Here is a 27,585-nt window from a genome sequence, read left to right as displayed (position 1 = left end):
AGTCTGCTTCTCCCTCTCCCGCTGACCCTCCCCCTTCTTGTGCTCTCTCTTTATCTCTAGATAAATAAAATCTTTTTTTTTTTTTTTTTAAAGATTTTGTTTATTCATTTGACAGGCAGAGATCACAAGTAGGCAGAAAGGCAGGAAGAGAAAGAGAGGAGGAAGCAGGCTTCCCGCGGAGCAGAGAGCCCGATGCGGGGGCTCCATCCCAGAATCCTGGGATCATGACCTGAGCCGAAGGCAGAGGCTTTAACCCACTGACCCACCCAGGAGCCACTGTTTTGTTTTATTTGTTTCATAAATAAAATCTTTTGAAAAATGTTTATAAAAATTTTTGCTTTAACTTTTTTGTGCTCAGTTGAAATTCCTTTTTTTTTTTAAAGATGTATGTATGTATATATATATGTATGTAGTATGTATGTATTTCTGAGAGCAGGGAGGGGCAGAGGGAGAGGGAGAGAGATCTCAAGCAGACTCCCTGCTGAGCGGAGAGTCTGACATGGGGTTGGATCTCAGGACCCCGCCATCACCACCCTGAGATCATGACCAGAACTGAAATCAAGTGTCAGACACTCGATCAACTAAGCTACCCAGGTGCCCCTGAAATTCCTTCTTCTGATGGTCTCAAGCAAGGAATTTGTTGGGCAGAATACCTGATTCCTTTGGTCTTCCATTACTTATTTCTTATAACACTGGGTGGTACCACCCTTTACCTTGGAGTCTTGGATTTCTCTTTAAAAGTATTAGATTAGGGTGCCTGGGTGGCTCAGAGGGTTAAAGCCTCTGCCTTCGGCTCGGGTCATGATCCGAGGGTCCTGGGATCGAGCCTCACATCGGGCTCTCTGCTCAGTGGGGAGCCTGCTTCCTTCTCTCTCTGCCTGCTTCTCTGCCTACTCGTGTTCTCTGTCAAATGAATAAATAAAAAATTAAAAAGAAATAAAAGTATTAGATTAGGTTTCTAAAGCTCCTCAGCTCTAAAATCTACCATGTACTTACATCTCTAATGCACATGTCCAAAATACCATATTTATTATGTTTCCATATCAAGAATTAGCTGACTTTTCAGCTTCAGGAGCTGAGTCTCTCTTAAAACACTTGCTGTCGAGCTGATGGAAATAGGCTTCACCTGGGGATAGATGAGCTGAGCTGGCCTGGTTGACCTCCATCATCTTTCTGGTATTTCCCATTCTCTCTCTACTTAGCCTTCCAGGCACACAGGTGTCCTCCAGCTGTTGTGACCAGTGCCCAAGCACCTCTCAGAGTCTCCTCTTCTGGACCCAGTTGTATCTCCATGAGATATGGGGATCTCATGACCCATGCTAAGGACTGGTCCACCTCTTTCGCTCCAGCACTCAAGTTTATAAACTTACCACACCCAGTGATATTCCTTCGGCACTTAGATAAGTGACAAGGTGTTAATGGACAATAATGGTTCCAAGTGACCTCTTTTCTTCAACCCCAGCTTCTAGGGCTTAAATCTAGTAACAGCTTACCAGCATAAGAGTGGGGAGGGCTTTGGGCAGCCTGGGCTTTTAGAATCCCAGGATTATACTCCCATAACAGCCACTGGCTCTGCCCCCAGGAATGCAGTGTCGAACAATCATTCCTACTAAGCACCATGAAGATGCGTTCTGCGAGGTTGTAAAGATCCTGCAAAACAGGCTCAAACTTCAGGAACTTCAGAGTGTCGGTGGGATGATAAGATATAGATAGAGCTAGAGGTATATGGCGGTGAAACAAGGACGGCAGGTGGGTGGCCCTGTGTCCTTCGTCACCAGGGAATGTGTCATGAGAAGGACAGGAGCTGCAGCTAGGATTCTTTTTTTTTTTTTTAATATGTATTTAATTAATTTTAGAGAGCGAGTGTGTGCATGTAAGCAGGGGCAGGGGCAGAGGGAGAGAGAGAGAATCTCAAGCAGACTCCCCACTGAGTGTGCAGCCATATGCAGGTCTTGATCCCACAACCCCAAGGTCATGACCCAAGCGGAAACCACTAGTCAGATGTCCAACTGGCTGGGCCATCCTGGTGCCCCATAAAGCTAGATTTCCCTTTCTTCCTTTCTTTCCTTTCTTTCTTTCTTTCTTTCTTTCTTTCTTTCTTTCTTTCTTTCTTTCTTTCTTTTTTTCTTTTTTTAAGATCTTATTTATTTGAGAGAGAGAGAGTGAGAGAGAGCATGAGAGGGGAGAAGGTCAGAGGGAGAAGCAGACTCCCCACGGAGCTGGAAGCTGGATGCGGGACTTCATTCTGGGACTCTGGGATCATGACCTGAGCTGAAGGCAGTCACATAATCAACTGAGCCATCCAGGCGCCCCGCAGCTAGGTTTCTTAAGTGGAGTTCAGCGGCTGGGGAGGGAAAGTAAGTATTTCTGGCAGGTGGACTCTCCTATCAGAATCAGTACTTCAACTGCAAAATTTCTGCATCTCTGCCTATTGTTCCCAGTTCAGAACGAAGCTCAGAAGTTCTCCCCGCTATTCCTCTGTGGTTCCCCTTACTACTTTGCTTACCTCGCTCCTGCCAGATCCCTTCTGGTCTTAAAGAAGTTTACTCTCCTCCAGATGCAAAGGTCTGCCCTGGCTCAGGGCAGTAGCAGCAGGAGAGACAAGTCATGTACGTTGTCGAGGTTTTTTGTGTGAAGATATCTTTTTAGGGTGAATGGAACCTGGGGGAAGGAAAATTTCTCCTGCTGGGTAAAAATCACCAAATACTTAGTTCCTGAGTCTCTTCATGAGGTTTCTCTTTGGCTGTCAGCTTGGATTTTTCCTTTTTAATCAACCCAAGGTCAAGGTCAAGTATATGTAAGCTGTACTAATAACAAATCATAACAAGTTGGACAATGAAGGGAGCAGTGAAGAGTCAGGGGCCTGTAGAATCCATAAATCGTTTTGCTGGTCACTGAATAATTGAGAGTTGCCTATAGGAGAAAATAAAGACGTTTTCCTCTTTTTGTATAATTTTAGCTTTTTTAGATGGTCAAGGTAATTAGTTTCAGTTCACTCCTGTTGAAAGAGCCCTTCCTGAACTTCTCTTTTCTCACTAAAGTGACGCATGTGCTCTTGCCTGATTCAAAACTCAATGCAGAACCCAAAATGTAGGCACACAAAGGACTTTGTTGAGTGAACTAATGAAATTAATTTAGGTGTTGGGTATCTGCTGTAAGATCAGTCTTTTTTTTTTTTTTAAATAAAGATTTTATTTATTTATTTGAGAGAGAGAGAAAGAGAGCATGAGTAGGGGAGAGAGGCAGAGGGAGAGGGAGAGGGAGAAGCAGGCTCTCAGCTGAGCAGGGAGACCCACATGAGGCTCGATCCCAGGACCCCAGGATCATGGCATGAGCCAAAGGCATGCACCTAACACTACTGAGTCACTGAGGTGTCCCTACTGAGTCAGTCTTCATATTTCCCAGATTTATGGCTCCTGAATAGTTAATTACTTGAATCTGTGAATAGCTGTAGAAGCTCAAAAATCTTTGGAAAGTATGTTCTATTTAAACATTTCTAGATTGTACAAGTAAAAAACTTATAAATAGAACAGCTCTTTCTTGGTTGAAAACAAGCCGCTTTCCAGTCCACGGCTCCAAGGTCATATTATGCTGCAAAATTACCTGGTAGTAGAGAAACCATAAAATATTATCATGTTCTTTGTACCTACTGCATTTTTCTGATAAGAGAGAAGAGATAAAACCCAGACATTCTTAGAAGTTTCTTACATATGGAAACTTTTTTGTTAAGGAGCATCTTGTCTGTGAGACCAAAGGCAATGCAACATACTTTGATGTTACACTCAGATCTTGGGTGTCATGTGCCCCTTCCTGAACTCAGAAACACCTGCCCCTACTTGCCAAGGCCTAGGAGAGGATTCCTGGGCTCTGTAAGAGATCCAAAAGCGGGTTTGGCATGGTATACCTGCCCAGGTTTGTAGAACAGGAGCGTAGAGAAACAATTCCTCTCTGACCTGCTGGGTAGAATGACCTAACTTCCAAAAAATCACACTGTGTTCAGGGTTGTGGCGAGACATCAAAGAAGTAAAAGGCAAAGTCCTGCTCTCACCTGCTCTCAGGGAGCTCCAGAGAGCTTGTGGCCATAACAGCTGGAGTAAGTGACCTTGGTCTGGGGTGGGGGAACCAAGGAGGACTGAATCCCTTTTGGTGTCTTGCTCTGGACATCTGCAGAGAGGGGCTCTGCTGTTTCAGCTCTGCCTCTGGGCCCACTCAATTTTCGACCCTTGACCTTGCTGCTTTGACTTTACTGTCTACTCAACTAAGATGAATCTTAGTTGCTTATGTGTGTTCAATGTCTTGCATTTGTCTCTCTATCCCACCTACTCTCCAGCCTTTCCCACCCAGTCTGTGTTCCTGGAGAGTAAGCTGCCGAGGCTTCCTTAAAGGGACTCCCTAGGTCTCTGGCTTCCTGATGTGTTCAGCCCATGGACCACTCTGGTAGGAGGTGGGAGGTCTGGATGCTTACTTCGGCACCCACCCAGTGGGGTCACTGATGACCACAGCTCAGGAAGGTAGCCTCTTCCTTCTTCCTCTCTTTGGGTTTTGGGAACCAGTCTAGGGTTGACAGTGGTGCACTGACTCCCGGTTACGTCTCCATCCTTGTGGTTCACCAGTCAATGTTTAAATAATTCCTTTAATAAATGTACCTCAGATTTTCAAATTTGGAGCGTGCCATTTGTTTCCAGCTGGGATCTTGACTGGACACAATGCTTTCTTTTCCTCTCTTTCTCTCTTAGATTTATTTATTTATTTTAGAGGAGAGAGCGCTCCTGGGAGGGGGGAGGAGGGGCAGAGGGAGATATTTCAAGCGGACTCCCTGCTGAGCGCCCAGGCTCTATCTCACCACCCAGAGATCATGACCTCAGCCGAAATCAAGAGTCGGTGCCTTACGGGACTGCACCACCCAGGCACCCCTGACCACTATGGTCTAAGGAAACGTGGTGCAGTTCTTTGTCCCAGCATCTGTCTTGGACTGTGCACTGAGAAGGGAAGTGGCACACGGGGCTGGGCTGCCTCTCACCAGTGGAGTAACCCTGGGCAAGTGGCCTTCCCTCTCTGTCTGGTTTCCATTATGTAACAAAAACGGTGGAGGCAAAAGGACGTCCAGGTCCCTTCCTCTTCTCATACGAGATTGTCCTGGACTGTCCATTTTGAGTTCCGAGTTTTAATTATGGCTTGTGGAGGGCGCCACAGACAAATTACACGGGGTGTGTCGCGGTCATTTAAGGGTCTACCCACAGCCACGAGGAGGTCGGCAGTGCTTTCCAGCTGCCGTGATGACTTCTAGGGGTGGGTACAGAAGCGTAGCAGAGTTCGAGGGGTCCCGCAGCTGTGTTTGGGATGTATCTGGGTGGGCGTCCCGCAGAAGGCCCTGCGTGGCAAGGGACTGGGAGCACGGCCGGGAGCGCAGGGCTGGAGGTCGAGCCGGTCATCCAGACCCCCGCGGCTGGGACCCTGGAAACATCACGAGCCCGAGGCCCAACAGACATTCCATCCTTTCGGTCCTCGTCTTGCCCGCAGCGAGCGGCCGGCCGAACGCCACCGACCAGGCCGGCGCCGGAGCGCAGGCACCCGACGGCGGCCCACAGCAACCCCGCCCCGGAGCTGCGAGAGAGGCTGGAAGCCGCGGTGGGAGGTTGGGTCCGCGCGGAGCGGCAGCGGGGCGGGCGGGGCGGAGGGCGGGCCCACGGCGATTGGTGCCCAGCCCTCCGCCGCCAGCCAATGGATGGCGAGGGCTCCCCGGGGGCGGGGCGGAAGCCGAGTCTTAGGCTCTGTGACGCGCCGCCGTCGCGCTGCGGTGCTGTGGACGACGCGTGTCCCGGCGGCTTTCGGAGGCCCAGCCAGGTATCCGCGCTAGCGGAGGGGCCGCGGCTGGAGCCGGGACCGGGGTGTCCCGGCCGGCGGCCGGCGGGGCGGCCGACGCGGGCGGCTGCAGTCCCGGGTCGGGGGCCCGGGGGTGGGGGAACGGGCTGAGGGGGCGCGCTGGGCCTCGACCCGGGGGCAGGCTCCGCCTCTGCGGCCGTTTTACGTGGCGGGCGGCGGGCACCGTGGGGCAGAGGCAGCGGGCGGGCGCGCAGCCACGGCGGGCGGGGGCGCGGCGCATCCCGGCCGGGAGCGGCGGCGGGCGAAGGAGGCAGGAGGCTGAGAGACGCTGAGGATGTGGCACCTCCGCCTGCCAGGGCAGGCGGAGCCGGGCCGGCCCTTGGCCCTCGGCCCCCCCCCCCCCCTCGGCCCTCGGCCCTCCCGGCCCGCAGCCGCCCAGCGCCTTGGCTGCGCGCCTTCGGGTTTGGGAGAAGGTGTTGGGCGCCGGCGCGTGGGGAGGAGGCTCCGGGCACTGCGGGCACCTCGGGGACCCTGGGTTCCCGAGGTCTACCAGAAGGCTGCATTCTGGATGTGGGGGAGCCGCTCAGTTAACGGGTGGCTTTCGTAATGGGGTGGAGGGCCCCGATGGAGAGAGACCCTTGAAAAGGGTTCGAATCCTTCCGGGTAGCGCCTGGGCCCTGCCCCCAACCTGCTTATCTCTACCCCGCCCCCAACATCTTTTTTCCCTCCAATCTGTCCAAATAAAAAAATTACATTCTGTAGAGCCTTATCTGTAGTAACGTGCAGACTAACTGGATGGTGTCAAGGGATTGGGGCCAACAGGGTTTTCAGCATGAAGACTTCATCCTTAGGGGTCTTTGCGAGCATCGATAAGTTCTGGTTGAAATCAGTGGGGCACTCGTTCTCAGGAACCTGTGGTCTCCACCTTTTGTAACTCTTCCTTCTTGGTTTCTGTTTTACCTCTTAGGTAAATAAAGGGAGGTGATAAATTCAGGGAGGAAAGCAGGCGTGAGTTTGAAATGAATTGGGTTTAATAAATTACTAATCTGTAATTTTCGCAATTCTAAGTCTCTTTGGGTTTGTAAGTTTCTGTAGGTAAACTGGTTCTCTCAGTTGGAACCTGGAAGTGTTATTTATGTAAACCAATTTCTTTATCTTACCTATTTGAAATAAACAATAGACTTCTTTCATTAGAATATCTTGGTTTCATCTTCAGAGAATCTAGTTCCGGATTATGAAAAAGATGCAAGTATGAAAGTAGAGTTCCTCTTTTTTAAAGATTTTATTTATTAGAGACAGAGGAGAGATAGTAAGAGACTACCTGGGGTGGGGGTGGGGGGTTGTGGTGGTGGAAGGGAGAAGCAGGCTTCCTGCTGAGCAAGGAGTCAGGGGCCAGGCCTCCTGGGATCATGGACCTGAGCCCAGTGCAGATCCTTAACGACTGAGCCATCCAGGCGCCCCTTGTTATTGTTTTTTTTAAATGAACCATTTAAAAAATGTAAATTCCAGTGTAGTTAAAATAGTGTTACATTAATTCCAGGTGTACAATGTGGTGATCCAACAGTTGCATATATTAGCACTCAAGAGAAAAATCTTTTTTTTAAAAGAAGATTTTATTTATTTGAGGAAGTTGTGGGGGGAGAGGGTCAGAGCTAGAAGCAGACTCCCTGCTGAGCAGAGAACCTGATGCTGGGCTCCATCCAGGGACCTTGGGATCATGACCAGAGCTGAAGGCAGATGGCCAAACGAGTGAGCCTACCACATGCCCAATAAATGTACTTAAAAAAATTTTTTTTTTTAATTTATGCCAGAGGAAGAGAGAGGGAACACGCGCATGAGCAGTTGGGGGTGGGGTGAGGGAGAGGGGGAGGGGGAAGGGGAGGTGAGACACTGCTGAGCAGGGAGCCCAAGCTGGGATGAGGTGAAGTTCTATCCTAGGACGCTGAGATCATGACCCCACTGAAGGCAGCTACTTAACCAGCTGGGCCACCAGGTACCCCTGAATCTCATATATTTTTATTTTATTTTTTTAAAGACTTTATTTATTTGACAGACAGATCACAGGAGGCAGAGAGGCAATGAGAGGAAGGAAGCAGGCTCCCTGCTGAGCAGAGAGCCTGTCGTGGGGCTTGATCCCAGGACCCCGGAATCATGACCCCAGCCGAAGGCGGAGGCTTTAACCCACTGAGCCACCCAGGAGCCCCTCATATATTTTAAAATAGAGAAATTGGGGCATCTGCATGGCTCAGTCAATTAGGCAGGTCTTGACCTGTAGGTGGTTGAGTTCAAGCCCCCGTTGAGCTCTGCGCTGGGCGTGGAGCCCACTTAAAAAAAAAGTAAAATAGGAATGGACTAGATTTTGGAGGTGTGTGGAGGGTGTTGTCTGGCAGAGCCAGTCCTTTTTCAATAGTAGTGGTTAAGATGTTTGTGCCAGTGACGCACTTGAGTTGAATTTTAGCCAGATTACGTACAAAAAAAACCCAAACCAACAAATTTTTCTTGGCAGAACTTAAAAAAAAAAAACTGTATTTGTGAATGGTTACCTCAAGAAAAGTAAATATTTGACCAATATAGGAAAGCCAAATTACAAGTGGAATATTTTAAGTGGCTTTTAAAAAAAGTTTTTTAAAAGGGCACCTGGGTGGCTCATTTGGTTAAGCAACTGTCTTCAGCTCAGGTCATGATCCTGGAGTCCCAGGATCAAGTCTCACATGAGGCCCTCTGCTCATCGGGGAGCCGGCTTCTCCCTCTGCCCCCTCGCCCCTTTCATGCTCGCTCTCTCTTTCAAATAAATAAAATCTTTAAAAAAAAAAAGATTTTTATTTATTTGACAGAGAGAGAGATCACAAGGAGGCAGAGAGGGAGGAAGAGGAAGAGGGAAGCAGGCTCCCTGAGGAGCAGAGAGCCCTATATGGGGTTTGATCCCAGGACTCTGGGATCATGACCTGAGCCAAAGCTAGAGGCTTAACCCACTGAGCCACCAGGCGCCCCTTTAAGTGGCTTGATGAGCTTTGCTGAACAACTTCTGGTTTTTCTTTTAGAGATATTTAAAAAAAATAGTATTTCGTAGTACATGCTAAATTAGATGAATTTTCAAAATGCAGCCGTTTATGGACATTCTGTTTTAGGTATGTTTTCATGGAGACAAGATAGACTAGATAGATGGGAGTAAAATAGCTTGAAGAAGGGCTTTGTGAATTATGTAGGTTACTGAAAACAATGTCAAAATTTTCTGTCAGTAGCAGTTTGCCACCCTCCCCTGCGCGGACAGCTCCCCCACCCGCCCCCAGTTTGGGCCTTGGTTAACCACATGACAACAGCCTGGACTGGTCAGGCTACACATACTATTTTGACTCTTGAAGGCCATTAAATTTAATGAAATGAGCTTTTTAAAAATAAGTTTTTATTTAAATTCCAGTTAGTTAATGTACAGTGTACTTAAAATTTTTTTTTTAAAGATTTAATTTATTTGAGAGAGAGTGCACAAGCAGGAGGAGCCACAGAGGGACAGGGAGAAGCAGGCTCCCTGTTGAGCAGGGAACCCAAAGTGGGGCTTGATCCCAGGACCCCGAGATCATGACCTGAGCCAGAGGCAGATGCCCAACCAACTGAACTACCCAGGTGCCCCAGAAGGTTCTTTAGAAATATTTGTACAGATTCTGGTTACATCATCACATACCTACTGCAGGACTTTTCCCAGTTGAATATCCAGAGTTCATCTTTAAAAGCCTTAAGAATGAGTATGGTAATGTTTGAATGTTACTGTTTTATCAGTAAGTTGTTATTTTTTCAGTAAGACTGAACTTCACAGATAAATGGATATTTTATCTCAATTCTGTTGCAAATTAGCTGAGCAAATAACTTCTTGTATAAGATGAAGACTATTGGGGCACCTGGGTGGCTCTGTTCAGCTCAGGTCATGATCCCAGTGTCCTGGGATTGAGCCCCACATCCGGCTCTCTACTCAGCGGGAAGCCTGCTTCCCCCCTCTCTCTGCCTGCTTGTGATCTGTCAAATAAATAAAATCTTAAAAAAAAAAAAGATGAAAGATGAAGACTGTTGAATTTAGATAATTTCAAAAATTCCTCTCACTTGCAATACTGTATCGACCTGTTAATCAACTTAAAACATGGTAGTTAGGGGTGCCTGGGTGGCTCAGTGGGTTGGTCTCTGTCTTTGGCTCATGTCAAGATCTCAGGGTCCTGGGATCGAGCCCCACATCCGGCTCTCTGCTCAGCAGGGAGCCTGCTTCCCCCCTGCCTACTTGTCATTTCTCTGTCAAATAAATACATAAGATCTGAAACAAAAAATAAACAAACAAAAGCCATGCCAGTTAGGGGGCACCTGGCTGGCTCAGTTGGTAGAGCATGTGATGCTTGATTTGGGGTTTGAGTTTAAGCCCCACATTTGGAGTTGAGCTTAAAAAAATGCTAAATAAGAGGGTATTTAGGTTTTTTTTTTAATACGTAAGTTCATTTCATAGTGCGTCTCTGCAAGCTTCTAGTCACAAAGCTGCAGGCCTTAATAGCAAAATCATTACGGAGAGTAGTTTTTATTTTAGAATTGGACCCCGTCTCATACAAATAAACTTCTAGACCTACTTGCTGTAATCCAGGTTGTACTTCCTAGGGGAAATGACCTCTGCCTTTCTTTTAACCACAGACTGTTTTCTCATAGCTTCTCAAACACTTCCTTTCCCCTTAGTTTTGTTTTGTATGTTGCCTAAGCTTTTTCTCTATCGAATGTGACAACCTAGGCAGACATTCAGCTTCACTTGTAACAACTCTTTTTCTGATTATAAATGTGGGAAATACAGAACAGTAGAAAGATAATAACTGAACATTTTTGTGCCTTCTCAGGTAGTTTTTTCATTATGTGACCTTTTTATAATCTTGAACATATCGTATATATTTTTTCACTTAACCACATCCTAAAACACTTCTCCGTGTTGTTATACTACAGTGATTTTAAATGACAACATGCTGTTATGTATGCGATTATGTCTATCCATTCTCCTGTTGATGAACATCTTTTATGCATCAATGTTTCTCTGCATTCCTGAGTATTTATGATAGGATTTTAGGAGTGAAGTTACTGGTCTAAGAGTACAAACCCTTCAGAGGCTGTGATAATGGCTATAGTTATTTTCTTTTTAAAAATATTTTGTTTATTTGAGAGAGAAAGAGCACAAGCAGGGGGCGCGGCAGAGGAGGAAGAATCAGGCTCCCTGCTAAGCAGGGAGCCCCATTTGGGACTCAATGTGGGGCTCCATCTCAGGACCCTTGGATAGTGACCTGTGCTGAAGGCAGACACTTAACTGACTGAGCCACCCAGGCACCCCTGTAGTTCTTTTCAAAAGGGGTTTTAGTTCAGAGTACCATGAAGGAATGCTATGTTTTATTGCTAATTTGATCAAGGCAGAAATTGTGTTAATTTTTTAGTTGGTCAAATAGAACATTAATTCTTACTGCGTTCAGAGCATAAAAGGCCAAGAAATAGGTTTTAGACTTCACAGTAGTATTTTAGGGAAGTTCTGTATCATTTTGTATAGCTAGACCTTGCATTTTACTAGCCACTGTCCCATGTCTACTAGTTCCTATATAAGGTTCCTCTCCCAGATAAAACCCGGTGAGAACAAGGGACTTTCTCCTTAGGAGAAGAAACTTATGCGAACGATTCTGCATTTTATTTCAGGAGTTATTGGACCCTCTGAACACCATCCCTGGAACTCAGATTAAAAATCTGTCTCCTCATCTGAACCGTGGGAAGAAAGGATAGTCGGTGAGTCTGGGCAAACGGAGTGCTGGATTTTGTTTAGTAACTGTGAATTCCTGAACATACTGGATTTACCACATTGTGCCAAGCTGAAAGGGAAGTAAGCCAAGCTCCAAGTATTAAGTTTTTGCTAATTTGGCAGCTCACATTGAGTGCTAGGAGGTTGTGTGATTTGGCTTGTCATTCACAGAACTCTGTCTAAACATGACTTAAGTAGTCTTTTTAAAAAATAGGTATAGACAAAAAATAAGAAAAAATATAGACATAGTTAAGTGTGCTTAGTGTGTGGCAACTTTAAAAAAATTATTTATTTATTGATTTGAGAGAGCGAGAGAGAGAGAGAGAGAGAGAGTGTGAGAGAGCCCCTACCTCCCTTTGCATGAGGGGGTAGGAGCAGAGGGGGAGGGAGAGGAACAGGCCGACTTGTGCTGAGTGAGGAGCCCCGCCCCTAAGATCATGACCTGTTTGGAAACCAAGAGTCCAAAGCTTAACCAACTGAGCCACCCAGGGGCCCCTTGGCAACTTGTAAGATTTTATTTTTTTATTAGGCGGAGAGAGAGAAAGAGTGCACTAGCAGCGGGGAGGGGGGTCAACGGGAGGAAGAGAAGCAGGCTCCCCACTGAGCAGGGAGCCCAGTGTGGGGCTGATTCTGCCTCCTCCTCTGATTTGATCTGCATGCTGGGGGGGGGTCTGCCCATCTGAACGGATCCTGCCCCACAGTAGTCCCTTTATAACAGCTGCTCAGTCCACAAGATCAGGTGCCACCTCTCCAGCTCCTCTGCTGTGCAACCTTGCCTGAGTCCCCAGGGTGAGTTCCTTGACCTTGATGTACTCTCAGCACCGATGGCTTAAAAAAAAGTATGTGTGCTTAATAAAGAACTCTCGAAGGGCGCCTGGGTGGCTCAGTGGGTGAAAGCCTCTGCCTTCGGCTCAGGTCTTGATCTCAGGGTTCTGGGATCGAGCCCCACATCGGGCTGTCTGCTAGCGGGCATCCTGCTTCCTCCTCTTTCTCTGCCTGCCTCTCTGCCTGCTAGTGATCTCTGTCACAAAAAAGAAAAAAAAAAAACCTCTCGAGTGGCACAGAAGAATGCGACAGTCAAAGCCTCTGACCTCCCATCCATAGTTTTTCTTGGTTTTCTTACCTATTATCCTGGCCTCCTTACTTCTAGTACCTCGTGCACATCCTGCTGTAGTCCTTGTCAGGTTTGAGTCTAAACATGTCCACGTTTATTTCCCTTAAGCTTCCCGTCACAAGGACTGGGTCTTTGTTCTCCCTCATTTTCTTGATTCTTTGGCGGACTTCAGTAAATGCTCAACACGTGATGGGCTGACATACACGGACTCTGGGAAGACTCTTACTTTCACTGCCTTCTCTCCTTTTTTGAACAGGTGGGTGCTTCTACTTGAAGGGCACGATGTTTTCCAGACTAGCTCATCTGCAGACCATCGCTGTGCTTCGTCGTGGAGTTCATTCCTCAGTGGCTTCTGCTACGTCTGTTGCGACTAAAAGGACAATCCAAGGTCCTCCATCTTCTGATTACATCTTTGAGCGAGAGTCCAAGTATGGGGCACACAACTACCACCCTTTACCTGTAGCCCTGGAGAGAGGAAAAGGTACATTTTGAATTAATCCAATGCCCCTTCTCCCTTTTGCTTGAAACTTTTTATAAAAATTGCTTTTAAATTTTTTCAGTGTACATTTGCCAGATGCATTTCTATGTGGCAGATATGGTTAATTCAACATTTAATGAGTGTCTAGTGCTTGCTGTCTTAGGTACTTGTGGGGAATACAAAGGTGAACTCATTCAGTCTTCGTCATGATGGACATTGCCAGGAAGGAATGTAAGATCCTTAAGGAAAGTTGGCTGGTGAGGTAGTGACCGCCAGCCTTCTTCACTGCAGAGATACTGTTTTGCCCTTTCGAATATCTTGTGGGGACATGATTTGAGATTCTGCAAACTTTTACTCACACTTTTAGCATCCATTAATTATTCTCTACCTGAAAATGATTACTGATATTTGCCAAGTGGTGATTTAATGCACATTTTGAAATAACAGCCTTAACCTAATAAAACCAAAGTTTATTACTTAGCTTTGGGCCAGAAGATGATGTATAAGAGTATTAAACATCTTTATCATTTGCTGTATTTATTTAGGACCAGAACTGTAATCTAGATTTTGAACAGCTGAAAATCTAGACTTCTATAATACAAATTTGGGAACTGTTTGTAAAAATATTGTACTGGGGCACCTGGGTGGTTCATTGGGTTAAGCCTCTGCCTTCGGCTCAGGTCATGATCCCAGGGTCCTGGGATCGAGCCCCGCATCGGCTCTCTACTCAGCGGGGAGCCTGCTTCCCCCCTCTCTCTGCCTGCCTCTCTGCCTACTCTCAATCTCTCTGTGTCAAATAAATAAATAAAATCTTAAAAAAAATATTAATTGTACTAGCAGAGTGCCTGGGGTCAAGACCTGGTTCTGTATGTGCCAGCTTGGGCTGATTCTAAATCCAAGCATCTCTTTCCATATATTTGTACTGTAGGATGGTCACACTTTTAGGGTTTTTTGTTTTGTTTTGTTTTTTCAATAGGTTTTCTTTGATGAGATAAGGCTCAGCAGCACTTAAGACAGTATGTTAAATACATGGTAAAAGTTAGCTGGTAAGCAGCCCAATATATTTTAATATCTATAGTCAACTTAAAAATTTTTTTTAAAGCATACACAACTTAAAATTTACCATTTTAATCATTCAATTCAGCACCATTAAGTACATATACAGTACCATAGAGCTATCTCCTCTAGCTAGTCCTGAGACTTTATTACCCCCAAAGGACGCCTTACACCCATTAAACAGTCACTCTGCAGTCTCCCGTCTCCCTAGAACCTGGCAGCTGCTGACCTTGACTGCGTCTCTGTGGATTTGCCTGTCCTGGATGGCGGAACGGCCGCCGCATGTGGGCTTCTGTGTCTGCCTTCTCTGACTTAGTGTGACATTTTCAAGGCGGCCGTGCTGGGGCGTGTGGTGGTTGCTGCTTACGGTTGAATAACCCTTCCTCCCGCGGGTCGCCTGCGTGTCGTTCACATCCGTTCGTCAGCTCATGGACATTTGGGTTGTTTCCAACTCCTGACTGTTGTGAGTCGTGCTGCTCTTGAGCGTTCGTGTACGGCTTTTTGTGTGAACACCTGTCCTCCACTCTTTGGGGTATGTACCTGGCTGTGGATGGTAACTTCCTGTGTGACTTGCTGAGGCGGTGCCGGCCGTTCGCTACAGCTGCTGCGCCTTTCACAGTATACACGAGTGGCGGTTTCTCCTTGTCCTGCCAACACTTGTTCTCTTTTTTTCTTTCTTTCAACCATCCTTACGAATGTGCAAGCTATCCCTGAGGTTTTGATGTGCATTTCTATAGTGATCGAGATATTGAAGCATCTTGATTTTCATGTGCTTTTGGGTCATTTGTATGTCTTTTTTTTTTTTTTTCTTTTGTATGTCTTTAGAGAAATGTCCAGTCATGTTCTTTGCCCATTTTTGAAGTGTGTGTGTGTGTGTGTGTGTTTTTAAAGATTTTATTTGTTAGAGCAAGAGAGAGAGAGAGAGGGGACAGGAATGGGTGAGCAAGGGGGGTCAGAACGAGAGGGAGAAGCAGACTCCCCACTGAGTAGGGAGCCCCATGCTAGGCTCGATCCTGCGACTCCAGGATCATGACCTGAGCCGAAGGCAGCCACTTAACCGAACCCATGAATTGGGTTGTTAGTTGTTGAGTTGTAAGTGTTCTGGATACTAGACCCTTAGCAGATGGGTGTGCGATTTGGAAGTATATTTTCTCTTTCTCCTTCTATTGATAGTTACAACTAATCATGATTTTTCGGTTATGTATAACTTCTTTTTTTTTTCTTTTTTTAAAGATTTTATTTATTTATTTGTCAGAGAGCTAGAGAGAGTACAGGCAGGCAGAGTGGTAGGTGGAGGCATAGGGAGGAAGCAGGCTCCCAGCAGAGCAAGGAGCCCGATGTGGGACTCGATCCCAGGACCCTGAGATCATGACCCGAGCCGAAGGCAGCCGCTCAACCGACTGAGCCACTCAGGCATCCCCGGTTATGTATAACTTCTGATTTTAAGTTCCAAACCCCAATTTTCTAGGAGTGAGGGTGTCACTCCAGAGTTTATAAAACTTTTCATGTTAATGGTGTTCTTGTTAAATATGTAATTTCAAGCTGGGCATATAAAATAGAATTCCTTATAAATCAGATTATTTTTAACCAACCTATGCTTGAGCTAAAACATGATCAGCCACAATTCTGTATTATAAAGTAAAGGTTCATGTGTGGGTATTCAGAAGGCTTGCCAACAGTCTTAATCTTTGAACTTTACGTAGCTCAGTGATTTTCTAAAATGACTCTCTTTATATATTTAGGTATTTACGTATGGGATGTAGAAGGCAGAAAATACTTTGACTTCCTGAGTGCTTACAGTGCTGTCAACCAAGGGCACTGCCACCCAAAGATTGTGAATGCTTTGAAAAGTCAAGCAGACAAACTGACCTTAACATCCAGGGCTTTCTATAATAACGTGCTTGGTGAATACGAAGAGTATGTTACTAAACTTTTCAACTACCACAAAGTTCTTCCTATGAATACAGGTAAAATATTTCTTTTTTACATTAAATAGCCAAGAAAACAATCGTACTACTTTTTGATAATTTAAAATGTTTTTTTTAAACTGAAAAATTTTCTCTCTTGAATAGGAGTAGAGGCTGGAGAGACGGCTTGCAAACTTGCTCGTAGGTGGGGATATACCGTTAAGGGTATTCCAAAGTACAAAGCGAAGATTATTTTTGCAGGTATGTGAAATTCAGCATTAGCCTTTGTGATGTCAGCATATGATATCATTACTGTTTCATTATCACTGGAGTATTTCCAGTGTTTGCTTCATCTGTGATACATTATTTGCTAAATGTTTCATAAAAATTGAGAGATTTTCCGGGGCTCTTTCTGCAGATTTCTACATAAATGGGTTTTTTTCCTGTTAAGTGACTTCCTATTCCTCACTCCCTAAAGTGAGTGACTATATGATTTATTTATCATCCGTTTATCAGAATTTTTTCATAGCAGGTTTCTCATTAATTAGATGGTAATTAATTAGATGGTAGAGCATTTTTGGCAGGTTGTTGATTTTGTGTTGTGTTAGGGTAGGGCCATGTCCTAGGTGTGATATGGAATTTGCATCTTAGTATTTGATGTAGTATTGTATCATGTCCTCAAAAGCTGTTGGAAGAGGAGGGCTGCAGCTGCCCTGGAGAGATTGCTGGGAATGGTTGAGAGGAAGGACGTGGATACTGATTCAGGAGACGGAGAGTTACTTCAGATGATGGAATCATTTGCTTAAGATTTTCTCTCTCCTTCTGCCCTTCCCCCTGCCTTGCTAGTATTTCCTCCTCCTCTTCCTCTTCCCCACCCTACCCCTTATTGGCATTTTATTTGTTTATTTAAATTTTACTTTTAGTTTTTGATGTACCAAAATGTGTGTGTAATTAATGTGGACAACTTGCTGAGCTCAGAGATGGGTGTTCACCCGTGAAACCACCATCTCAGTCTATGCCGCTACCCTTTACACCACCTCCAGAAGCTTCCTTTTGCCCTCTTACTTGTTATAACTAGTACTTTTTACTCATTTTTTAAAAATTGAAGTATAATCACCATACAGTGTCCTGTTAGTTGTGGGTGTATAATGTGGTGATGGAGCAGTTCTGTGCGTTCCTCAGTGTGCCTTGTGCTCAGTGTGCCCTTGAGGCCCTCGATTTCGTCCGTGCCCCTCGCCCTTTCTCTCTGGTCACCACCGGTCTCTCCTCTGTGTGATGTAATCTGACCCTTGGAATCTTTATAATGGTGTTCATTTGAAAGGTTCTGACTTTTTTTGTAAAGTTCTGATTTTCATTTAAAAAAAAAATAAAGTGTGGGGGGCACCTGGCTGGCTCAGTTGGTTCAGCCTCTGCCTTCGGCTCTGGTCATTGTCCCAGGGTCCTGGGATTGATGCCCTCAGCGAGGAGTCTGCTTCTCCCTCTGCCTCTGCCCCTCCTCCTTCTCATACACACTCTCCCTCTCAAATAAATAAAACTTTTATTTTTATTGTTTTATTTACATATTTTTAAAATTTATTTGACAGAGATCACAAGTAGGCAGAGAGGCAGGCAGAGGGGGGGCGGGAAGCAGGCTCCCCGCTGAGCAAAGAGCCTGATGCAGGGCTTGATTCCAGGACCCCGAGATCATGACCTGAGTCGAAGGCAGATGCTTAAGGACTGAGCCACCCAGGCGCCCCAGCATAAACTGTTCTTGCAAACAACAGTGGCATTTCTGGTCAATGTCATTCTTACAGACTGTATTAGTCTCTTAAATATTAGCAAAAGATACAAAGGTGTTTTCTCCTGAGTACTGAAGCAGTTGGTGAGTCAGTGGGGTAGAGACAGAAAGGCCGTTCGCAACTGAAACTCCCTTACACCTGCAGAGTAAGCCACAGAGGAGGCTGCTGGGCTGCGCGGAGGAGAGCACCTGGTCTGATGGGTGCAGTTGCTTTTCTTTTTTCTCTTCTCTTCTCTTTCTTTCTTTGGAGGGAGTGTACTCCAGAGGCAGTGGGAAGGGCAGAGGGAGTGAGAAAATCTTAAGCAGGCTTCATGCCCAGTTAAGAGCCCATCGTGGGGCTCATTCCTACAGCCCCAAGATCATAACCTGAGCCAAAATCACAAAATCACTGAACTGAGCCACCCAGGCGCCCCTGGTGCCTTTTCTCGCAAACAAGCGTGGTCCTATCAGTGTGCTGTGACCGGTGGACAAGGAGAGTGGGGATCCGTCATAGGAGAGAGATCCTTTGCAAGAGTGATGTTTAGGGATGCTTTATGCCAAAATACAGTAATTCAGTACTGGGTTAACTGAGTTGGTGCTGGTAGAGGTGGTAGAAAGCTATTTAAAAAAAAAAAAAAGTGGGGGAGCCCCCAAGCCTCTCTGTTGTTATTCTACATTGTTTCTTCCCTTGCTTGAATGTAACCCATTTGAAATTACCTTATGCATTTGCTTTACTCTCTGATTCAGGTTATGGTGTTTCTTCTCTCTGGCATTTAAGCAAGCTCCATGATGACCCCTCTTATCCCCAACACCAAGAACAATGCCTAACCTACGTAGTAGGGCCTTAAACTTATTAATGAAATAAATTAATGGATAAAAAGATGTTCCTGAACAAAGAACAGTATCAGTCATTTAGTGCATTATAATACCAAGGAAGGCAAATTGAATGTTTAGATTGCCTGAGGGTGTTTCAGAAGATGAAATTTTAAGTTCATTCTTTAGTGTTGGGTGTTTGAAAGGAAAATACTAATTCTCCACAAAGGATATTCTTTTTCTTTTATTACTATTATAAATTCACCGTGTCTAGAAAAACATGTGCTGAATGCCTCAGTTGTTAGGGTTTGAGATTACTGAAAGAAAAGACAAGTGTTGGGGCGCCTGAGTAGCTCAGTCGTTAGGCATTCACCTTCGGCTCAGCTCATGATCCCAGCCTTCTAGGATCGAGCCTTGCATCGGGCTCCCTGCTCATTGGGAAGCCTGCTTCTCCCTCTCCCACTCCCCTTGCTTGTGTACCATCTCTGCTATCTCTCTCTGTCAAATAAATAAATGAAATCTTAAAAAAAAAAAAAAAGACAAGTGTTTATCCTCTGGGGCTATGTATTACAGTCGTAGGTTCAGTAGAGGAGTGCCTAAAGTAGCAATGGCAAGGCTAGGCCTTGGTGGTTGTGTGAGCCATGATGTATAATATCAGGGTTTTTTTCCTTTTTTCTTCTTTCCCGAATATCTGGTTTTATTTTAACAAGTGAAAGCTCACTGGAAGCTCTCTAAGGCAGACCCACATTTTTATTTTATTTTATTTTTTTAAAAGATTTTATTTATTTATTTGACAGAGAGAGATCACAAGCAGGCAGAGAGGCAGGCAGAGAGAGAGGAAGGGAAGCAGGCCCCCTGCCGAGCAGAGAGCCCGATACGGGACTCGATCCCAGGACCTTGAGATCATGACCTGAGCCGAAGGCAGTGGCTTAACCCACTGAGCCACCCAGGCGCCCTTATTTTTTATTTTTAAAAAAGATTTTATTCATTTATTTGACACAGAGAGATCACAAGTAGGCAGAGGGGGAAGCAGGCTCCCCGCTGAGCAGAGAGCCTGATGCGGGGCTCGATCCCAGGACCCTGAGATTATGACTTGAGCTGAAGGCAGAGGCTTAACCCACTGAGCCACCCAGGCACCCCGCAAACTTGCATTTTTAAAAAAATCAAACTTACTAAGGTAGTTTTTGGGGACAGTGCTTATTAAATCTGGGGGTTTGTTTGAAGTAATGTCTGTTTATTTTTCCTTTTCAGCTGGAAACTTCTGGGGGAGAACTTTGTCTGCTATCTCCAGTTCCACAGACCCAAGCAGTTATGATGGTTTTGGACCATTTATGCCCGGTTTTGAAATCATTCCATACAATGATCTGCCCGCTCTTGAGGTATCACACTTAGCGCCACAGTGCTTTAGCTTAGAGTAAATGTAAATGAAATTTATTGAATGTATGGATTGAAAATAGATGTGGGACTGTAATGAATGTCTGTCTAACGTAAGTTGGGCCAAGATTTCAGACTGGTCTCTGGAATGGCCAGTTAGTTTTCAGCACGGGGAGGTCAGGTACTATGGTCTAATCCTGAAGCAGCTACTTTCCCTCCGTGTCCTGCATAAGTGATTTGGATAGTGTATGTTTAATTACTTTATTAGATAAAATTACTCAGTTTTCAGCTAGCCTTTTAAAATTATGAGTGGAGGACTTCTAAAATAAAAAGAGTCACTGAAAATGTCTTTTAAAAGCTTTGTTTTTGGGGTGCTTGGATGGCTCAGTTGGTTAGGCATCTGCCTTCGGCTCAGGTCATGATCCTGGGGTCCTGGGATAGAACATCCGGTTCTCTGCTCAGTGGGGAGCCTGCTTCTCCCTCTCCATCTGCCTTCCGCTCTGCCTACTTGGGCTCTCTCTCTCTCTCTCTCTCTCTGTCAAGTAAATAAAATCTTAAAAAAAGAAAAAGAAAGAGGCGCCTGGGTAGCTCAGTTGGTTAAGCGGCTGCCTTTGGTTCAGGTCATGATCCCAGGGTCCTGGGATCAAACCCCGCATCGGGCTCCTTACTTGGCAAAGAGCCTGCTTCTCCTTCTCCTTCTGCCTGCCTCTCTGCCTACTTGTGCTCTCTTTCTATGTCTGTGTGAACTAAATAAATAAAATCTTAAAAAAAAAACAAAAAAGAAAAAAAAATATAGGATAGAGTAGATTAAAGCTCAAGTATTTGGAGCTTTTGGTAACTGAGTATAAGAAATGTTATATTTTGTGTGTATGTGTGTGTGTGTGTGTGTGTGTTTACGATTTATTCATCTATTCTAAGAGAGAGAGAAGAGGGAGCGTGCATGTTGGTAGGGAAGGGGGAGAGGGAAAGAGAGTCCCAAGCAGACTCTGCCTGGAGTGCAGAGCCTGATTGTGGTCTCAGTCCCAAGACCCCAGCTATGACCTGAGTCAAAATTAAGAGTTGGATTCCCAACCGCCCGTGCCACCCAGATATGTTATACTTTGACATCAGACATAAGTTAGTATGAAAGCTTAATTTGCATACTTAACGTAAAAATATATGCAGTGTGTGATTTCAGATTTAAGCATATTTAGCCTATTTAACCAAATAGGTTTCAAAGAAAGTTACTAAAACGTATTCATATTTTTTGGTAGCGTGCTCTTCAGGATCCAAACGTTGCGGCGTTCATGGTAGAACCAATTCAGGGTGAGGCGGGCGTCGTCGTTCCGGACCCCGGCTACCTGATGGGCGTGCGAGAGCTCTGCACCCAGCACCAGGTCACCCAACTTCCACCTGCCTACCTTGCTTAGGGCTGGGCTGCTAGGGTGGAAGCAGCGATGACATCATTTTTCCACTAGGGGGAGACTTCATTCTGAGAGCTTCAGAACTTTCTAGTACGCTCTATCAGTGGCCTGCACAGAAGCGCTCTTTTTGCTAGCTCTGGAGACCGGCCAAGCCCGGGCCCAGGCAGGGTTGCAGACTTCCCCGGCCCAAAGGTTGTTCCTTCCTCCCCTCTCCCGCATCCTGTGGTGGGAGCTTCCCCAGGCCCCTGGTTGTATCCCTCTGCTGCCTTCCTCTTCCCACCAAGCTAGTACATACTTAAGAAGAAGTAACTGTTTAATACATGTTTGGAGTAAGCAAGTGAGTTAATGTCTTCCCAGAGAGTAGTTCTATCCAAACCTTGCCGAATAGGGCAGAATGGGCCTTGGGGAGGGAGTGGACTGATACAGGAGGTAATTGTGGGTCTGCAGATTTTTATAGGATGCTGCTGAAATTATGTTGGTAATTAAAAGATTCTCATAAATCTGAGGGAATGTCAGAATGCCAGATTTGTGTGGGGAAGAGTTCACTGTTGGTGCTGGGGAAACAGAATCAGTAATGAACGTATTCTCTTGTTTCCCAACAGGTTCTGTTTATTGCCGATGAGATACAGACAGGATTGGCCAGAACTGGCAGGTGGCTGGCTGTGGATTATGAAGGCGTCAGACCTGATGTGGTTCTTCTGGGAAAGGCCCTTTCAGGTGGCCTATACCCTGTGAGTTGAAGGTTCAGCCTCTCTCTCTAGTCACTGCTCCTGTGAAGTCTGTCCTTCACAGGGCCCTGGAAAAAGTGCACTGTAAGACACCTGGAATGTGTAATAGAAATATTTCAGGGTTCCAGGGGCTTGATAGGCTTAGTTAACCTGAACGGGAGATCTGCGTGTACCTTGGAATTTGCCGTGGGGTCTGTTTTGGATGGAAAGATTTTACCCTAGAAGAACTTCTGTAGAAGTCTGTGTTTTTTCCCATTGTTCGGAGACCTAGCATGACCAGTTGTCTACAGCCATGACTGATTCATGCAGAGGTTGGGGAAAAGTAGTGTTTTGTCGTAGCTTCTTCATTGGGTTTACTGTTCAGACCAGTCATTGGTACTGGATGGCCTGTAAAGGCTCTGAATGTAGCGTATGACATGGTTTTTTAGGCAATTCAACCAGGCGTTTCACATTGCAAGTGAAAGGAATTCTTAAATTCTGTCATTGCAGAAAGTGCTTTCCTCTTGGTTCTGAAATGCTCTGGTTCAGAGCCATCGAAGTGTGCCTGACGAGCTCACACTGGGCCTGGGGTGTCACCAGTTAGTCCCTGGTTAACTTCAGTGAAAGATGTGTAGCCCTTGTTTGTGGAAGCTTCATGTCACATTTTTTTTTTTTTTTTTTGAAGGATTTTATTCATTTATTTGACAGAGGGACACAGCAAGAGAGGGAACATAAACAGGGCGGGTGGGAGAGGGGGAAGCAGGCTTCTTGCTGAGTGGGGAGCCCGATGCGGGGCTCGATCCCAGAGTTCTGGGATCATGACCTGCCCTGAAGGTAGATGCTGAATGACTGAGTCACCCAGGCGCCCTTCATGGTACATTTAAAACCAGCTTCATAAGTACTTGTGTTCCTGGCGTGCTGAGAGTGGGAACGGTTAGTCTGGGAAGTGACTCAGTTGGTCCTGAATTCTCTGTCTTGCAGGTGTCGGCGGTGTTGTGCGACGACGAAGTGATGCTGACCATTAAGCCGGGGGAGCACGGCTCCACGTACGGAGGGAACCCGCTGGGCTGCCGAGTGGCCATCGCAGCCCTGGAGGTAATGGCCGCTTCAGACCATTTGTCTGGTGTCCATTTGTCTGGGTCGTGTCGATGTGACTTTTAAGTTTGAGCCCATGGACGTACTGAGAAATGTAACAGGATTGCCAGGAATCAGAGAACACCAGTCCAGAGGAGGGACTCCAGGGGCGTGGCATTCTCAAAAAGTGATTCAACCTTGGTCTAGCGGATGGGAATCTTTGGGGTCTTCCGTGTTGCAGTCACTTGGGGCTTTCGTCCTGGAGGCCTTGGGTAGCTCTTGGAGCTTTCATTCTGTGACCAGACCTGGCCCCTGGGGCTACTTTTTTTTTGGTAAGATTTTAAAATTTTATTTTGAGAGAAAGCGAGAAAGAACGCACAGAGGCAGAGAGAGAAGGAGACTCCTGCTCAGCAGGGAGGCCAACATGGGGCTGGATCCCAGGGCCCTGGGATCATGACCTGAGCTGACGGCAGCGGCTTAACTGACTGAGCCACCCAGGCGCCCCCACCCCCGACTTTTTTTTAAAGTGTAGATTTGAACACTTTTAGACTTATTTCTTAGGAACCTACCATAAGGCACAAAATTATGTGATGTCCAAGGAAGGGCTTTTTAGAGGGAAAAAAGTAAAGGAAACTATTGTAGTTTAAAAATTAAAGTATATTCAGTTCATTGATTTTTTTCAACTAATAAGATTTCACTTGCATTAAACAAATTTTAACTCTTATTTTGTTGTGAAATCAGATTGATGATGGATTTGTCACTAAAGCAAGGTTCTGTTTGAGCTTTGTATGTTTTTAATTAGAAACTAAACTGGTTGGGCCACCTGGTGGCCCAAGCATCTGATTCTTGGTCTCAGCTCAGGTCTTGATCTCCAGGTTGTGAGTTCAAGCCCCATGCTGGGCTCCACACTGGATGCGGAGTGTACTTAAAAAAAGAAAAATGAAACTGGTATACAGGCTTCGGAAAGCAGGAATAAAAGTTCAGGGGCATCAGGGTGGCTCAGTCATTAAGCATCTGCCTTTCGCTCTGGTCATGATCCTGGGGTTCTGGGATCGAGTCCCACATCGGGCTCTTCTGCTCTGTGGGAACCTTGCTTCTCCCTCTCCCACTCCGCCTGCCTGTGTTCCCTCTTTCTCTCTCGCGTGCTCTCTCTCTCTCTTTGTCAAAAAAGTGAATAAAATCTTAAGAAAAAAAAAGTTCAGTGACTCTGGTCTTTATCTGGTCGTGTTCTTTCGCTTATTGTCCATGCTCCCCTCCCTTCCAAAGAACAGCCTGAAACAGGACAATCTTAGCATTTATGTAATTTTTCTTTCATCACAGGTTTTAGAAGAAGAAAACCTTGCCGAAAATGCAGAAAAAATGGGTAATATCCTGAGGAATGAGCTCATGAAGCTGCCGTCTGACATTGTCACTGCCGTCAGGGGGAAAGGATTGCTAAATGCTATCGTTATTCGAGAAACCAAAGGTACGGACACAAACTTTTTACTCCAGATGTTATTTTTATGTTTTATCTGGTTATTGGGTTCCCCTGTTGAAATTGTTGACTAGGTCTGTTGGGCAGAGTCTCATCTGACTTCTGATAATGGTCTTTGGAAATGGAGCCCTTTCCTCCAGGTAGGACGTATGTACTTTGTGACGTCACTTGTTACTCTGCCTTGAGTTAGTGACACAGCCCTCGGAGGCGGCCCGTTACCTGCTGGTACAGCCCGCACACAGCAGTTTCTTGGGAAGCTTCCTCTTCGATGTCTTCCCCGCCTCCCTCCTGGACTTTGCACGTGGATAAAGGTGGCAGGAGCAGCCGTCACAGCGACAAGTGCAGGTGATGGTGGTGATCAGAGACGCCCCGCACCGCGCTTCCGGAGTGTGGGCTGTCTCAGTGCTTCATCGGGACTAGCCCTCAAGGGCTCCCTGCCGGATTTTCCTGTGGTAACCCTTTCTTTTAAAGCAGTGATTCCGACCTTGGCAACACTTCAGAATCACCTCAGGACTTTTCATTTTTATTTTATTTTATCAAAGATTTATTTTAGAGGGTGCCTGGGTGGCTCAGTGCGTTAAAGCCTCTGCGTTCGGCTCAGGTCATGAACCCTGGGTCTTGGGATTGAGCCCCGCATTGGGCTCTCTGCTCAGCGGGGAGCCTGCTTCCCCCCACTTCTCTCTGCCTGCCTCTCTGCCTACTTGTGATCTCGGTCTGTCAAATAATAAATAAAATCTTAAAAAAAAAAAAAAAGATGTATTTTAGAGAGAGCACATGCAGCAAGTCAGAGGAGGGGCAAGGGAGAGGCTCTCAAGCAGACTCTGCAGGGCTCAACCCACGACCCTGACACCATGACCTGAGCCGAAAATATAACCCATTGAGCCACCCCGGTGCCCCCTGAGGAACTTTTATTTTTTGTTTATTTTTAAATTTTATCCCCGCCCCCCAGGAACTTTTAAAAACTTGATCCAAACCTAGCCTCCCCCCTAGAGAATCTTAATGGGTCTGGGGGCGGCCTAGGCATTGGCCGTATCCTTTTGGTGACTCAGATGCACAGCCAGGGTTGGGAATCATCCTCTGAAGTGAGCAGAGTCTCTGTCCACAAGCTCAGGAAGCAAATCCATTTGAGGAGTGTGTAGTGTTTGCAGGGTTTGAGTAGTGTTCATTCCCTGCCAGCTAACTTCTCTGTGTCCTGCCCAAAGTCTTTTTGCACTGGTTCCTCATGGTTAATATGACAGGCTGGTCTTTTTCATTTTTGGAAAAATGAACAGATTTGTGTGTCTGATCGTATCATCCAAACCTAGTTATGCACTTGCTGAAAAAGGACCTCATTTTTAAGAATAAGGACAGGGCGAGCTTGCACCTCCGGGCGTCTTTCTTGAGCAGGCCCTGGCAGTTTCCCTCCGCCGGGCGGCTCTTGCCCGTCTGTACTACGAGGGCTGCCCAAAACCCCTGTCTCTGATCAGCGCACGTGTTTGGCCATTTTTCTTTAGATTATGATGCTTGGAAGGTGTGTCTGCGGCTTCGCGATAACGGACTTCTGGCCAAGCCGACCCATGGCGACATCATCCGGTTTGCCCCTCCGCTTGTGATAAAGGAGGATGAGATCCAGGAGTCGGTGGAAATCATTAACAAGACCATCTTGTCCTTCTGAGGGGAGCGACTGTTCTCAGTGGTGCCCGTGCAGCTGGAGACGGCGGTCCCCGTGCCTCACGTGGGCATGCGCCACTCCCCAGCGTCTTCGAGGACTTTTTAAAATGTCTTTTTTTTTCAGTTCATGCATAATAGAAAGGCATTTATAAACACAGTTAGCTGTGTAATGTGAAAGAGAATGGAATGGCCTCTCATGAAGTTTCTGTGTGCGTGTGTTCTTTCTGGAAGTGAAATGTACCTACTGTATATAGAGAGCCTTTTAATCAAGCCCTTCAGTATAATTTATATGTTTTTATAATTTCCATACTGATACAGATGTTTCATATTTGAAAAAGTGATATGGGGTCGTACGTGGAAGACTTGCTTAACCTTATAAAGTTAAATTATAATCATTGAATTTTAGGAAGGATTAATGGTTAAGCGTAAATAAAACACTAAGATTTAAGGAAACTTCGTACTGGCCAACACCAGGGTGTAGCCCATGAATGTAATTTTTAATTAGAAATTAGTGTTTAACATTCTCAAATTATGTTTTAAGTGATATAATTTGTAAGAAGAGTTTATTTTTTGTTTTTCTTTAAATTTAAAGTAAAGCCTCTATTTAAAGTGTCTGTTATGATGGCAGTGTCACTGATTACCTAACATTTTTAAGCTCTTTGAGAATGTTCTTTATTGTGTGTGTTTTTCTAAAAGCCTTTCAGTGTCTTTGATGATATTTAGAAAAATAGAAATTACAAAAAGAAAGTCTCTTATTATACTCCCTTTTCCTCTTTGACAATAATTGCTTTTTTCCTGTGCTTATAGTGGTATTTACCATTTTTATTAAAGTATCCTTATTATGCATGGTATTGTGCAACTTTTTTTTCCTTTTTTTATCTGAACATAGTATTTTGGAGGCTTTTCTGTGTCAGTAATTTCAAGTTTATCTCAGTCTGTAGGGACTATCATGTGGATGTGTTATTTCATATTGGGGGACACGTGGGTTGTTTCTAGTTTTTCCTTTAAACGAAGCTTGTGTCTGCTTAATGTTTATACAGTCTGTGTTTTTGGAGGTCTCTAGAGGTGGATTGCTGTGTCCAAGGGAACTTTTACTTATTTTTATCTATTTTTAATTTTATTTTTACTTTTAAAGATTTTTACTTATTTATTTGACAGAGAG

General features: G+C 45.5%; 1 protein-coding gene across 1 annotated transcript; it reads left to right on the top strand.

Moving 5' to 3' along the window:
- The first annotated feature begins 5,732 nt into the window (after positions 1 to 5,732).
- OAT (ornithine aminotransferase) lies at positions 5,733 to 27,160 on the top strand. The gene is made up of 11 exons (XM_032312776.1): positions 5,733 to 5,844; positions 11,518 to 11,604; positions 12,988 to 13,212; positions 16,008 to 16,232; positions 16,338 to 16,433; positions 19,993 to 20,120; positions 21,369 to 21,491; positions 22,121 to 22,249; positions 23,207 to 23,320; positions 24,620 to 24,764; positions 26,267 to 27,160. Exons 3-11 carry the CDS (start codon positions 13,014 to 13,016, stop codon positions 26,425 to 26,427), a joined length of 1,320 nt encoding a protein of 439 aa, XP_032168667.1. The 5' UTR covers positions 5,733 to 5,844; positions 11,518 to 11,604; positions 12,988 to 13,013; the 3' UTR covers positions 26,428 to 27,160.
- Positions 27,161 to 27,585: the final 425 nt, after the last annotated feature.

This window comes from Mustela erminea, chromosome 14, assembly GCF_009829155.1.
Source record: "Mustela erminea isolate mMusErm1 chromosome 14, mMusErm1.Pri, whole genome shotgun sequence".
Taxonomy (NCBI): Eukaryota; Metazoa; Chordata; class Mammalia; order Carnivora; family Mustelidae; genus Mustela; species Mustela erminea.
This window is presented reverse-complemented; position numbering and strand designations above follow the sequence as displayed.